At 36.7% G+C, this 16412-nt stretch overlaps 1 protein-coding gene across 1 annotated transcript; it reads right to left on the bottom strand.

Annotated features, from left to right (window-relative positions):
• Positions 1 to 259: 259 nt before the first annotated feature.
• Positions 260 to 2399, bottom strand: LOC149169037 (uncharacterized). The gene is made up of 2 exons (XM_089428530.1): positions 730 to 2399; positions 260 to 638 (listed from the first exon to the last, which is right to left on the bottom strand). The coding sequence occupies exon 1, from the start codon at positions 1943 to 1945 to the stop codon at positions 875 to 877; it is 1071 nt and encodes a 356-aa protein (XP_089284656.1). The 5' UTR covers positions 1946 to 2399; the 3' UTR covers positions 260 to 638; positions 730 to 874.
• Positions 2400 to 16412: the final 14013 nt, after the last annotated feature.

Raw genomic sequence — 16412 nt, 5'->3', positions numbered from 1 at the left:
TTTGCAGAGTTTCATTTTCAGACATATTTCAACCCTGAGAACTTGTTTACGAAAGAGACTTGGCATGACTCGGAGTCCCAGCGGAGTCTCGCAATACTAGTACGAAGACTAAATTCAAAGATAAGAAGAAAGAGAAAAGTCCGTAAAAGTTGAATAAGTTTGTATTGTAGCAAAAGCTCTAATCAGTTCTCTCTTTAGCAGCATTACTAGACATCTTTCAACTTACTATAGCTTTAGTTCAAGATACATGCCATTCATGTTTTGAAAAACTAGTGTTTCTGTGTCAGAAAGAATAAGGGAACCATAAGTAGTATAATAGTGGAACTTGAAGATAATGAAGTCGTTCCAACAAATTGTTTAATTTCTTACCCTGATTCTGGAGATTAGTAACAGGCACGGGAATGACAAACATTACAAACACCACTGTAGTGCTTTGGCCAGTAATATGCCGTCTTCAAGTTTGACAATCCTTGTAAATGTTAATCTGGGTGACTCCCCACACCATATGCTGTTCTCAACTCTGAACTCCCTTGTAAATACTAAGCAGCACCGAGGATTCAGCATAGCAATCAACATATTTCTTTAAGAAGTCTTTTTCTGACAACGTTAGCCATTCATGTTTTGAAAAACTAGTGTTTCTGTGTCAGAAAGAATAAGGGAACCATAAGTAGTATAATAGTGGAACTTGAAGATAATGAAGTCGTTCCAACAAATTGTTTAATTTCTTACCCTGATTCTGGAGATTAGTAACAGGCACGGGAATGACAAACATTACAAACACCACTGTAGTGCTTTGGCCAGTAATATGCCGTCTTCAAGTTTGACAATCCTTGTAAATGTTAATCTGGGTGACTCCCCACACCATATGCTGTTCTCAACTCTGAACTCCCTTGTAAATACTAAGCAGCACCGAGGATTCAGCATAGCAATCAACATATTTCTTTAAGAAGTCTTTTTCTGACAACTTTACGGAAACAGGAAAACTTCTCGGTTTGTTTGACAAGCTCATCGAGTTCAACGCTTCTATTACCCGATACCGAGGAATTAACCGTGTTTCCAAGCTGCAAGACAAAATAACGGGATACTTAACAACGTCACTCAATGGAAGGCTTACCGAGTTGATAAAGTCCATAGTGCGCTTCATGTTTTCCTCTGTGATCCCCATTATACAAGGCATCCGCTTGCACATCGTCTTCACTTGTTCTTCTGAAAACCCAAAACCCTGGAGGTTCTGCAATTTACGGACTGTATTATCTCTCCCCACTGAAATAATAACCTGGAAAACATAGGCAAACATCTTGGAAGCCTTCGTAAGCCCTAACTTTCCTGCCAGTTCAAACGCTTCAGTAATATGTTTCGCTGAAGTTATAAGCAGGTGGGGCTGTTTTGTTAGCAGCTCTGATAAGGCGTTGCCTTGGAATCCGTATTCCCGTAAAAGTGGCACGGAAGTTTTCATGGTGTCATCCAGATTCTTGTTGAAAATCCTTGCATTCGCCGAGATGATTTTCCTTAAATCTTCCTCTCGAAGGAATGTTCGAAGCAAGGCAATCTTAGGCTTGAGGTTGCTTTCTGCATTGAGTCGCAGCAGACACGGATTGGAAAGTAATGCGGTTCGAATCTGAGCTTTACTCAAGCCGCAATCCTTGAACAATTGGACGATATTTTCCAAAGACTCGGTTGATTGCCTGTTAAGTAGATTGTTGCAGTGCCTGAATCCTGTGGTGATGTTGGTCTCTGTTAAGCCACATTCATTTTGAAGAAACTGTGTGATGCTACCCTTCTCTGGAGTTGGTTGAGTGTTGAAAGTGGCGATGCTTGGGTTGGGTTTGGGTTTTAGATTTACACAGTGTGAGGCAAGCGACGCACCAGGAATTGCAACGGCAATGTATTGCCATGACAAGGCTTCCAATCTCGTCAAACGGTTCAGGATCATTTGAGAAAGCATGGCATCCGCTGTGCTTCTGCGACCCTCTAAATGATCACTTCCCAGAATTCTACTAGGGAATTCTAAAATGCAAATGGAAACCCTATAAATCTGAAATCTTTCAAGTCCTCCAATCGATCTAAAGCCGCAATAAAAAGTTCTCTACCAAACCTGCTCTTCGTTGGAAATGATATTAACCGTGTCGTTCACAAAGTGTTTAGTGATTTGCTGTACCAGGTCAGGGTCAAGGAGAGGGATGCCTTTGATGATGATAACCCACAAAATACAGTCTGAACTTTGATGCCTTTGATGATGATAAACCCTAGGCACAAAATACAGTCCGAACTTTGATGCCTTTGATGATGATAAACCCTAAGCACAAAATACAGTCTGAACTTTGATGTTTTGCGTGGTTTCATGCAAGAAAATCACCCAGATTTCAGGCCAAGGATTCGTAACAAGATTTTATACTTATTAATATTGTAAGAATTTAATTTCACATTTTTTTGGGGGTTATTTAGACTACGTTTTTTTATATAGGCGCATGAAATGTTGAGATCCGTTACGTTTTTTTATATAAGCGCATGAAATGTTGAGATCCGTTATGTTATTTTTGTATTTGTAATTATATTTGATTAATTAAAAAATGTTGTGACTTTTTTTTAATCTACAATATTTATAGGTATAAGTCTTTTTCTAAAAGAAAGTTTTTTCAAATTAATTACATAGTTAGAATTTGGTGGAGGTTTTGAACCAATTAATGTGGTTCATCCTTGTCGTAGGATGAACTACATTAGTTGGTTCGAAACGTTGACCAAATCCTAACTATGTGATTAATCCGAAAGACTTTTTTCTACATTATGGATTACAAGAGTCTTAGATCTAACATAATATTATAATCAAATCTATTTGTAAATTAAAAAAATTAAAATCATTATAATTAAAAAATTTGTTTGTATATTAAAAAATTAAAAATCATTATAATTAAAATGAAAAAAAAACATATTTTTGATGTGGTGATTAACCAAGTGGATATTCTTCGTGAAGGCATGTGTGGATATTCATGAGGGGTGCGTGGTCACAGGTGCGAGGACCAGCATCCCCGTCCTCTCCATGCACCTTGTGTACGGGAGCGTATATTGAACCTTGTGTGAGATTTCATTTTGTCTTGGATTTCGCAGGAGGTGGTGTCCGTTGGAAATTTATGGAGGGTGGCGCGGTCTGCTATTAGACATTCAAAGTTTGGTTGTGGTATGGAATTGGTAATGCGAGTTCTGAGCAGGGAAGTGGTTGTTTCTGCGGGCACCCTGTTTGGGAGAGGTGGCGTTTGAGCCGTCAGCGTCCCCTCCTCCGCTTACAGGTGTGCATTCTTGTCAATTGCTAGTTTGGTTCTCGATTTAAGGTTTTTGCGCACAGGAAAAGACTTGGTTGTTTGATTATGGTGGTGCTTTGTTGGTCCTGCTGGGATCTGGTGTTATCTCCTTTGTGCTAGAGTGGAATTGGATACGCAGCCTCTAACGGTCCTTTCTCGAGGTCTTGTCAGACTTGGCAGTGTTTGTGGAGCAGATACACTGGTTTTTGGGTGGTCTGGTCTACGTGGGTTCTTCCCAAGGAGCGGGACGGTGAATTGCACATGGCTGTGGTAAAATTGTGGTCCTCTGTGTTCATTCTGGACTAACTGGCGGTGGTCACACTGGTGGGGGTGGTGTGTTTTTCCTCAGTGATAGTTACGGTTTGGAAAGCTCATCGTTGGTCAGCCTCTGTTCATCCCTGTGGTGTTGGGTTGATCATCATGCGTTCGATTCCCCATTTGGCCCGCTCCTCGTCCCAAATTAAGCCCAATTCAAGCAGCTCTGTGGGTGGTGAGAGTCTCTCACCGTTGGAATTGGCATCCCATCCCAATAGCTCCAGGCGAGGAGGTAACAGAGGTGGTCGCTCAGGTAAGGCAGTCCTTGGTGGTTGAGGTGGTGGCAGGGCAGGTGGGTTTTGAAGTTTGTGGTGGTAGCAGTCGGGGTGGCTCGATAACTGGACGTGGGGGTTGCACACTACAAGGTCAGCAGCGTGGTGGTTCGGCTCGTCGCGGCAGTTCGGGGAGATAGGGGATGGCTCATCGTGTGGGACATGGGCAGTGGGAGACTTGCTATGTTGAGCGTTGTCGAGATTTGATTCAATAAGTTCTTGAATGCCTGGAAACCTCGGAGCGGGTGAGGCAGGAGGAACATGCTGAGCTAATGGCTACTTTGAACAAAATGCACTATTTTCAGTGCCATGTCCGAGAGCGTGTAGTGGTGGTCTGGCGGGGCTAGAACATGTTATCTGAGAAAGTAGAAAATTTGGAGGCTTGGATGGCCCATTTCGAAGAGCACGTTCAATGCTCCTTCCATCCTCCTCCTCCTCAAGGAACAGCTCTGGACAACCCAACCTCCATCACCTCTGATGACTAGCATGGTTATAAGTGTTTTACTTGTTTTATTTGTTTATTGGTGCTTTTGGTCTCTCAAGTTGTGGGCCTCTTGATGTTTTTTCGTTTCTTTGTCATAAGCTGACAGTGGTAGTCAACAAACCTAGTCAGGGTGAGACTACCTGCGCTCTACTACTGATGTACTCTTTTTTGGAAGAATGAATATAATCTTGATTTACAAAAAAAAAAAAAACTTGTTACATATTTTTAATATTTTTTATAATTAATATTTTTTATTCTTTTGTAAATTCTTTTTATAATTAATGATAATAATAATGATTTAAAATTGGGGAAATGAAAAATTATTAGAAATACTTTCAGAAGGAAGCGAGAGAGTGATAGAATGATAATTAAATAAAAAAATTGCAAGTCAACCTCAAATGAATGAGGTCCCAAACCAAATTAGTGCAAATGGAAAGTAAATGTGTTTGGATCTTGGGAGTGTTTAGGATTCAAATTTATGTATCATGAGGTAATTGCTTGAGAGATCAGATTGAGCCTTCGTGCTCAATCTTAATCCAACAAGAAATATTAGTAATTTTGAATAAATATAACCATTATGGGTCGACTTTCTTTCTTAATATTTTTTTCTCTTATGCCTATGCTAGCTAATAGGTATAGGTGATAGGGTGGTCTATAACTTTTAGTATTTTTAGTGCATGGCTTTACTATTCTACTTAATTTGATTTAATTAGAAAAATTAGCTATAAAAGTTTTTTTTATTGTTTTGTTATTAAGGTTAACTAAAAGTAAATAGTTAATTATGCCGATATGCATGTTTATTTTGCAAAAGGCTTCTAGTATTTTATTTTATTATCAATAGTTAATAGGTAGATGGTAGGGATTTAATCTCCATAGAATATTTTTAATTGTGTCGAGAGTCACATTCTAAAAACAAATATGAGGGTGATGTGAGTATTTTTGTGCTCAACGTGGAGTTGACATGTGTCCTCTTATAAATAAAAAAGAAAAAAACTAAACGTCGGCTCAAACAAAACAAATAATAAATATATAAACATACAAAATACAATTAATTTTAATAACTCGATCTTTGGAATTCTTAAATCTGCAAGCCGCAGAATGGAATCAATAGGCCAAACAAACTTGTTTGTGCTTGTGTGCAAGTGATCGATATAACAAAGCTCGAGTTCACAAAAGGTGTTGATGAGAGCCATTCAACAACCTATTCTCTTACATGAACTTTGACACAGGATCAAATCTTTGGGGGTCATTCGAGAAATATGCTTTGGGCTAAACATGATTTGCAGGTGAGCCATTATGAAGTACATCATTCGTCTTGAACCCTAGATGTAGCATGTGCGTCCATAGGGAATTATCAATGAAAAGTCGGTTTCTCGACAACAAACTCAACATATTAAATTAAATTAAATTATAATATGGTTTAATATTAACTTGATATAATATTGATTCATGGTTGACGATGTACAATATTGATTCAACCCCTCCATATGTTTATAAAGTACAACAACTAATTCAAATAAGCCAAATTGAAGCCCTTATCTATTTTGTTTTTCATTGTCTTCATTATCTACCACAAATTCATGTTTTAATCGATGGGAGCAAAACCTTTTTTACCCAAGTTAACCAGTTCTCTGGGGTAAACATGTGACGAGAGGCTACTATGATGCGATTCAACTCCTCGTGTACAATTAAGGAAGTGGAACCGACAAAACATAACCATCCTGACCTTCCACAAATGCTACAAAACCTTTAGGAGCCAACCAACCTTTCCAGGTGACCACCCTTGATCCAACTTGACATTTCATTGATCTGGACCCTCAGCCTCTCCCATTTCTAGCCATGCATGTGACTGAGGCCTTCTAGTCAGTCCCACAGCAAGGCATGCCAGAGCCTATGGACTTTTATAGCAAGTTCTGAGACAGCGACCCTAGATTATGTGCCACTTTTTCAGGGCGAGGACTTAGGCCACTGCCGAGAACTTCATAAAACTTTTAGGAATGATAAATGAGATTGAAACAAAGGTACTAATGTAAACACTTGAGTAAGGACTTGATCAGACCTCTACTAGCCATGACAAGCATTTTGTCAAACATGTCACGAATATGCAATATATGGGTCATAACAACGGATCTGAGCATATAGGTCTCATACTTATCTGAGATTCGTGAAGAAACATTGTTTCCATATCACAATAGTTGCATTATCATCTATTAGGTCATGTATTCATTGTACTTTCAATTACCAATCAAAACATGATGAGAGTCATACATCAAGTTTGTCATAAAACATATTCATAACCAACATATAACCAACAAAAATAACAAGGATGTAACAACCATAAAAGCCACATATAAGCCATTACATTTACACATGAAATATCGAGGAGAAGAAGTTATTATTAATGAATGCAAAAGCCAACCAGGTATGGGACTTCCATGAACCACCCGACCATAGATTCGTTGAACCAAATCCTTCTTTCATCTAATCACCCCCATGTCATATTCCAAGCATGAATGTGGGACTGAAAAAGAAACCAATCGAGGTTTCCTTAGGCTTTACCGCAATCCCCACCGAATCACTAGGCCCTAAACAAGCATGGATGCCACCAGATTTCTCCACATACACCGTGAGGAATTTGCATGCCTCCTAGTCTCTAGGCTTCACCATATATCTCGTTGTTGTAGAGTTTTTGTAGCAATGGTGTACCAAAAGACACCTTCTTAGTAGTAGGTTATTCCCTGCAAAGAAAAACAAGCAGTTTGGTTGTTGTCAGTGGAAAAGCATGAAGAAACAAAGTATTTCAAATGGTGGAAACAATACATAAACAAACATAAACTAAAACAAAGAGATAAACACACAAATAATGCTTAATGAAGCAAACAAGTCAACATAATTATGGAAAATGGCTCCCTTTATTGACTGTTGGTGGTAGAAGATGAATACAAATAGTAGAATACTAAACACTTGAAGATAATTCTTTGAGCTATGGTGCTAAAAAATCCTCAACAAGGAGGTTATTTTCTTCACTCTCTTTGCAAGCTTCTCCTCTCTATCTAAGAAGTATCAAGGCTCTCTCAATGGTGAAATCATGTCCACACTAGAGTGATGGATTACTAAGAAGCAATTATGCCAACACAATAGTGCTCTACTTCTTCTGCTTCAACAATGAAATGAAGGTTTGCACTAATAGAAATTTAGCCAGCATAACATTGTCTTCATTTTTGGTTCTCCCGTGGTCTGTTTATATAAAAAAACTGAATTTCTCTTCCCTCTCTTGGTTTCATGAATGAAAATGACTTATGAGTAGGACAAGATGATTCCTTTGAGGGTTTCATATCTTCAGGGAGACTCGAATTCAGCTCTCCTTGACTGGAATCATGTCAATGAATCTTCTTACCAGTGCGGGAAGTGGTCCTGAATTGCTAAGTCGACCATTTCTTCGACCACGCGACTTTCAAATAAAATACCACGTTTTATGCGACTATCGAAGGAAAAGTTGTGCAACCCTTAATTTTAACTCAATATACATTGGACCTTAGGAGAAATTAAATTTTTTGATCTTCATAATGTCTTTAGCTGGAAAATCTTCACTTGTGCATTATGTTGGACAACCTTGGGCGTCTTTTAGATTGTACAAATATGTGTACGATTTTCTGGTGTTAGTAGCTGCCCCCTGATGTATGAGGTTAGGAGCAAGCGTATAACTGAAATACATAATGTTTTCTTTCCTAACTGAGAGTCTTATCAGCTTCTATATAGATATAATAACTTGCTTCAGAGATGACTAAAGAAACAACCTTAATTAAGGATAAAAGATAACCATGCTTTGAAAAAAAATGTGTATATGAGGTGGGCATGTCCCATTCTCATTATGATGACTAGTGACTATTTATTACAACCATATAGGAAATATTATTGTCAAGTCAGTGTTGGAATCACTGACATGCTGATCGCTGATGATGATAATTGTTGACGCCCTCAAGGGTGCTTCTGACACAAACAAAGTTAGGTGCCCCCATGCGTCAAAAAAAGGTGAAGCGTTGTTGGGCCTCCAAATGTCTTCAAAATGACATCCACTTTCACCTTTATCGCCATCATTTCACTCACATGTCACATCTCCATAACCATATAAACCTTTCATGAGCCACCATTTTCATAAATATATGGGTTAGGATCCTTGTTTACCAAAGTTATTTATTTTATGTGTTTAAAGTGAATTTATGATTAAAAACTAGGGAATTAGCATGGTTTCGTGTATCTATATATGTGGTTTGAGTTTCATGACATGTGTAGGTTTATTTGGAAGCTTCTAAGGCACCCTTATGTGGCCTCCAATGCTCAAATTTGAATTCCCTCCAAAGGAGATTTGGATAAAAGGTCAAAGAAGGATATGTGTCCTATTTGGGTTGTAACTCTATGAGGTGTCTCATCATTTCTTATTTGGATTAGAACTCTATGAGACACCTAAGGGATATGTGTCTCATTATGAACTATTTGGTTGTAACTATATGAGATTTTAGTGGATCCTCATTAAATAGGGTAGCTTCTTATGTTTTTGTATAAATAGGAGAGCCTTTTCCTTTGAAAGGCATGTGTAAAGTTGGGGAAATGCTCATGTTTTGAATATAGAATTTGGATTTGGCACCATGCGCATGAGTGATGTTCACTTTGATTTGGTTATGCTTGTATTTGGAGCCTCTCAACTTTCTATCCCTCATGTTTTTGGATTGGCCATCTATAATGTGTGAGATTTATTGTTTTTCATAGATTAAGATTTATTGCTTTCATAGATTAAGATTTATTTATTTCATATATTTTCTTGCGTGAGAGGTTAAGAGTGATTGTTTTTATTTGCTTTCATAGATTAATATTTATTTATTTCATATATTTTCCTATGTGCGAAGTTAAGAGTGATTGTTTTTATTTGCTTTCATAGATTAAGATTTATTTATTTTATATCTTTCCCTGTGTGAGAGGTTAAGAGTGATTGTTTTTATTTGCTTTCATATCTAGAGGTTAAGAATTATTGTTTTTGCTTTCATTTCATATCATGTGGTTTTGATTATTCATTTCATAGGATCACGATTTGATAATGCACACATGATCCCTTAGAGTAGATTAAGCTTTCAATTCCTGCAAGTGTGATAGATTAAGATTTCAATTCCAAACATTGTACTATAATTGCTTTTGAATTGATTGTCGAATTAGAATAGGTGAATTTGGTTTAGTAGTTAGATTGATCTAAATTGGAAGTTAATTTTTAGCATATATAGTGCACACACGCTTCGCAAGTTTTACGAAACCCCCGGGTTAACAATTAAATGATAGGCAATCACTTTGCCCCAACATTTTGGCTCGGGGAAGTGTGCATAGGAACTAGCTTTCAGTCTAGAGCTCATATTTTTCTAGATGCATGATTAAAGCGAGTAGATGCATAAATCCTTTAGCTGCATATCATATATATATATATATATATATATATATATATATATATATATATATATATATATATATATATGCGATATTCCATTTATGGACAAAGAATCTAGAATGCAGCCCAAAGACTACATTGAGGAATGGTATTAAGAAGCAGTTGCGACACAATATTCATTAATTCTTCAAGAGATCCCTGCGGCAAACCAAAAGGTCAAGTCGATTTCGTATATCCTTACAAACAATCAGGTATATTTTTCAAGTTGGGATATGAACGTTTCAAAAATTCTAATCCGTAAATGGCTTTATTGGAAGCATGAATATACTTTAAAAAAATATATAGTTTTAAGATAGATAGGAAAAATAAAAATAAATTTTTATAGTTTTTAGGATAAATTTGATGTTTTTTTTGTGCAGTAAGAACCACCCATCTACTAACCCTTTGTAGGAAAATTTGCAATAAAACAAATGGTTGAGAACAAGGAGCGCAAGTGAAGATCACGAATGATAATTTAAGGTATGAGATCAAGCCTTTTCATTTTATTTTTGCAAAATTTATAGAAGAATCGATTGATAAAATCTTGACTATGCTAACAAAATAAATCTCTCAAGTATGCTCTCCTTCTGCACTTCGTGTGACCTAAAGGATCGGAAAAATAAATTGTTTTGTTAGTATATCATAAAAATTATTTAGCTATTGTAAGACTTGTAAATCCATGTGCAAAAATTTTTACCTCTGTAATGCAAGAGTTGAATCTTCTATTTTCCTTTGCTAGAAAACATCCATGCAGCCACAAGCCCAACCTTCAAAACCTGCAAATCAAAAATCATGAGAACATTTCTAGAAAACGCAGCAGCATAGACACTCGGTTTTAAAACAAATTTTCTGAATAAACCAGGGCGAATTAGAAAAATATAAGACATGGGTTTTCTATGGAACGAGGGAAATTAGGTAAACCGTAAATGATTTCCTAAATTTTGCAACTGTTTAGGAGAAATCTGAAAATGATTTTTGCAGAAAACATAATTGCAAGAAAATGTAAACTGTCTTGACACCTGATTTTAAAATGAAGTTTCTGAGCAAACCAGAGAAAATATGGAAAAACTAAGACATGGGTTTTTTCGAAAACGGGATGAATTTAATAACCCAAAAATTGTTTCCTCGGATTCCTAACCATTTGGGAGAAATTCATGGTTCTTCAGAGCTCTATTTTGCAGATTGCATGAGGGAAAAATGATTTGCTTTGAACTGTTTTAACATGACAAGTTGAAAGGAAAAAAAAATCCAAGTGAATAACAAACTCTGCTCCACATGGCATATGGTCCAAGAGTCCAATTAGATTTAATAAATTTGATTTTAAAAGAATCCAAGTGAATAACAAACTCTGCTCCACATGGCATAAGGTCTAAGAGTCCAATCTGATTTAATAAAGTTGATTTTAGACACGTGTCTCATGATTTAAAAAATAAATAAATAAAATAAAAAATCTTTATTATAATTTCTTTTTGATAAATAAAATTAAAAATATATATATATCATTTTCTTTATTATAGTTTATATATATATATATATATATATATATTTGCTTCTCAGATAATTACAGAATCCAGATATGAGACTAGCGCTCCGTGAAGCAAGCAGATCGAGAAAACTTCTCGCAGATGCAGAGCAGGGAGATCTCATCTCGTCTAAAACTCAAAGAACTCAAACTTCACAATACAGACTATAGAGTTAAACTCCGTGATGCAAGCAGATCGAGAAAACTTCTCGCAGATGCAGAGCAGGGAGACTTCACTCAGACTACAACACTACTCAGACTCTCTCAAAACTCTCAAGACTCCAATGCCCCTAATGAGCTTACAATGCTAATATTTATAATATCCTAGCAGGTCATCCGGTGAAAGGTTTTACCGGGAACTTGAAACTTAAAAGATTCGTTAGAACATCATGCAAGATGTCTATCACGAATCACGAAAGAACTTTGTACAAAAGTAATGAATAGTCCTAAAGATTCGGGCAAGTGGGGACAACCACTTGTTATCTCATCCCTTGGAGGCTAAGCCATATGGGGACCGAATCATGACATCTCTGAAGTGAAAAGATGGCCGGAATCTAGGACGTCGGCTCTTCTACAAAAGTAATTACATAGTGGAGATTTTATTCGGACCAAATCCCACGCAAACCAAAGAACAGCAAGATAAAGTAATTACACAGTGGAGATTTTATTCGGACTAAATCCCACGGAAACCAAAGAACAGCAAGATAAAGTAATTACACAGTGGAGATTTTATTCGGACTAAATCCCACGGAAACCAAAGAGCAGTATATGTACAAATAAAGCAGGATATGAAAGGATTTCATTTGATTGATCCCTTCAATCAGTCGCTGTTAGCCCTGTCGTCATAATCATGTGCATGAGTATCTGGAATAACTGGATTATTATGGCCAAGTCTGATTTGGTCTTGTTCTATTAATTCTTCAATTAGTTCTTCATTGTTTGGAGCCAGCACTTCGTATGGGACAGATTCATCTAGCCAATATGGTGCTACATCTCTGGTACAACAAAAGAATGGAAATGTGAACATGAATGTTGGCCTGTCATGTGGGTCCACTGATATCAATCCTCTGAATCTGACAGAAAGCTTAAAGGACTCATCTTCTTCATTAGGAATGACAATTGTGTGTTTGTGGATGAATTCAAACTCTAAGACGAAATCATTTTGGACAGCTACATGCATTTCCCAATGAAAGATTCTGACAAACTCAGCAAAAGTCCTATCAAAAATGCTTTTAGCTCTAGGCAAATATCTAAACATGAATAGCTTAAACCATGGACTCCACCAATTGTTAGAGGGATCTATAGCATTAGCATAAAATATGACCTTAACCGAACCATGTATCCTAGCTCTTTGGTGAATGGAAAAGTAGTCTGACCATGTCCAGTCAGTATTTTGAATACACCCAAAATAAACAGGATCTGGTTCCCTAGACAATGCATAATAAACACGCCATGGCCTAATCCTATATGGTAACTCTTTTGTATATGACCATCTAGACTCCTCGGAATCAAACCATTTTTGCAAAATGATTTGTCTTAAGCATAATGGCAAGACTCGGACCTGTTTTGATAGACATTCTAGACAAAACTCATAATGACAGTTACTACAGACTGTAACATACTTAACTCTTTTAGACTCGACATGACTGGACTGACTTGTGGAAGCTTCATGCTGGTTAAGTGGTCTGAACATCTTGATCTCCTTGGTTTCTTGAGCACCCTCTCTGGTAAGCATGTCAGCAAGATAATTTTCTGCACCAGATTTGTAAACAATATCAAAATCAAAACCTTCTAGCCATAGTGCCCATCTTAGTACTCTGGTACTACCTTCTTCTAACAATCTTTTGTTTGCCAACATCTGTTTCATATGCTTTAGATCTGTTCTGACAATAAATTTAACACTTTTCAAGAACAAGCGAAATCTTTTTATTCCTCTCTTTACTGCAAGTATTTCTTTATGAGAAGAAGGATACTTTTTCTCTGTATCATCAAAAGATCCTGAGGAATAGGCACAAACCAATTCTTTTCTTCCATGCTTTTGTAGCAAAACTGCAGCCCAAGTGTAATAAGAAGCATCTGTTTCAAGTATAAAAGGAAGATTAGTATCAGGAAGCTTGAGTTTTGGCAAATCATTAAGCTTACTCTTAATACTAATTACTGCTGTTGTCATTTCATCTGTCCAACTGACACCTTTCTTCTTTAGTCTGTTCTGCAATATATTTGTATCCTCTGATTGTTTAGCATAAAATTTTCTTATATAATTCAGACATCCAAGAAATCTCTGCAGGGTCTTTACATCGGCAATTATATCAAGAAACTTTAATAGATGGGTTAGCACATGTGGCTGAAGTTCTACGTGTCCTTTTTCTATTTGTAAACCCAAGTAATCAATCTTGACTTTTCCAATCTGAAACTTCTCTTCTGAATCTGAAAGTACTAATCCATGCTTATATACAAGTTGGTAGAATTGTTCTAAATGGATCTTGTGCATATTTACATCTCTGCTAAATACAAGCAAATCATCAATATATACAATAATGTACTCTACCCCACCAAAAATGTCTTCCATCCTTTTTTGGAATTCAGATGGAGCATTTTTCAAACCAAAGGGCATCACAATCCATTGATATTGGCCATGAGGAACAGTGAAGGCTGTTTTATACCTGTCATCAGGAATAATACCAATCTGCCAAAATCCACTTTTAAGATCAAACTTGCTAAACACATTAGCATTAGCAATCTTGGCAAGTAACAATTCTTTGTTAGGCAGAGGATATCGAATAGGAAGAAGAGCATCATTCAAAGCCTTATAATTAATCACAAGCCTTTTCTTGCCTCTTTTCTGCTCACTATGCTTATTGACATAAAAAGCCGGGCAGGCCCAAGGGCTCTTGCAGGATTCAATAAGCTTTTGTTCTAACAATTGTTCAATTTCTGCTTTGCATAATTCTTGCTCTTTTGGACTCATATGATTTGCACTGGCTTTTTGTGGCCTAGGAATATATCCTTCTCGGTAAGGTAGTGCAACAAAATACTTTTCTCTTGCCCAAAAGGCATCTGGCCTACTTGAAGTACAATCTGCACGAAGTTTATCAGAAATTTGTTGCAAAGTTTTGGGACCATGTAACTCTGCATTTTTTACGATCTTATTAATCTTGGTCAGATCTTGCAGACTATACTGGAGAGGATCCTGATCTTCAGGTTGCACATTAATTTTATAGTCACTAGAAGCAGGGACTGTGATAGGACCAGCAGTGGTGGAGAATATAACATAATCTTGTCCAAAAGTGACTGGAAAATATTTCTTCAGAAAATCTTGTCCTAACAGAACATCAGCACCAGTATCAAAACTATACAAAGTGACAAAAACCTGGACATCATTCAAGAAAATAGGAAATTCAGGAGCTATGTGACTTATTTCCATTAAATCACCAGTGATAGCCCTGAATTGGAGTTTAGTAGGCTGCCAATAATAATGAGGAATAGCTTTATATTTGCAACAGCTACTCATAGCACCAGAATCTATTTGAGCATCCAAAGTATACGGTTTAATGCTAGGGACTTTAATTCTTATTGGAATAACTACTCTATCTCCGATGCCCATAACATTAAAAAGCTCAACATTTTTCTTTGGGGATATTTCTTCAATAACTGGCACATTTTTCATCAGTAGGCTGGTTAATTTGGAATTACAATCATCATAATCAGAAATAAGTATTTGAAGTTTGGAAGACAACTGTATCATTTCTGACCTTGTATGGTGAATTGAAGATTCCAAATCTGTGATCTTCTTTTTAAGAGCATCAATTTGATTCATACCTGGAGATACTGAAATCTGCAAAGGTCTGAACATTGAATCGAACTCTTTTTCGATGAAGTCATCATCATCTATTTCTTCCTCTGAAAATCTTTCTTTCCTTTTGGATGGCAGTTGTTTCTCAAGATTTTCAAGTTTTTCAGTCAATCTTCTTCTTGCCATAAACTGAACTGGATCTAACTGTGCTAGATCAGCTTTGACTGCTGCAATCTTTGCTTGTATCTCTCCTGAGGAATTCAAACTAAACATTTTAATATCAGGAATGAATGTTTCATCAGAATCATATGATTCTGAATCAATTGTTAATTTCCTGATTTCAGGAATTTCACTATCCGAAGATTCTGAAGAAGAACTTGAAACTTCAAAATATTCTCCATCAGAGTGGGATATGAGATCCCAATCTTGTGGATCATGTATTGTAGAAAAGATATTCATTATCTTCATCTGCTTTTTATCCTTTCTTTCTCTGCAAGTGTTAGCATAATGACCTTCTTTACCACAAATAAAACACACACCTTTTTTAGAAGGTTTTGATCTTTTCCTAAATACTACCCTTCGTCCTTTAGTCTTTGGAACATCTTACAAATGCACTCCCCACTCCTGCTTCTCCACCTCATTATAGAGAAGTAGATGTCTTAAGTTCAAAGCTGAAATTCTCCTCCAATTCTGATGAATCAAAGCAGATCTTTTTTAAAGGGATAGAGAATATAGATAAAGCCAGACTTGAGAAGATCAAGAAAGGAATCAATCTAGCTAGAGAAAAGACAGAGTTGATGAAGAATAGACTAGCTGATCTTCCTTCTGTTGAAAGTCTAAGACTACCAAAGAACTATGTTAGCCTTAGTTCTTTGATGAAACAAAATGGCCAACCATCTGCTCCTTCAATAATGGCCATGTCAGGAGTAACTGGTGAGCAAACACAAGGTGAATCAAGTTCTAAAAGAGACAGAAGTGATTCATTTTTCCATTCCAACAAAGGGAAAAGAGGTGCCGGTGATACCAATGCACATGAAGCATCAGCATCCAGCCCGTTCAGCAGATATACTGAAAATCTGCAATCTGTACCTATAAGGCTAGACAATCCTGCTTCCAGAGGATATGGAAATTCATTGTTAGTAAATATTGATTGCCTTGATTATAATGAAGTAATTGCTGTTTTGCATAATGTCCATGCTTGGGCATTACAGAGGAAAGCTGAAGCCAAAGTGTCATGGTCTGATGTAGTTACTCAGATTG

Source organism: Pinus tabuliformis, chromosome 4_2 (genome assembly GCF_031772625.1).
Source record: "Pinus tabuliformis cultivar Carrire ecotype Pingquan chromosome 4_2, CPIR1, whole genome shotgun sequence".
Classification (NCBI taxonomy): Eukaryota; Viridiplantae; Streptophyta; class Pinopsida; order Pinales; family Pinaceae; genus Pinus; species Pinus tabuliformis.
The sequence above is the reverse complement of the archived record's forward strand: the minus strand, read 5'-3'. Positions and strand labels throughout refer to the sequence as shown.

Excerpts from the sequence above, each read along its gene's own strand:
- LOC149169037 (XM_089428530.1), bottom strand. The coding sequence starts at position 1,945 with ATGCTTTCTCAAATGATCCTGAACCGTTTGACGAGATTGGAAGCCTTG.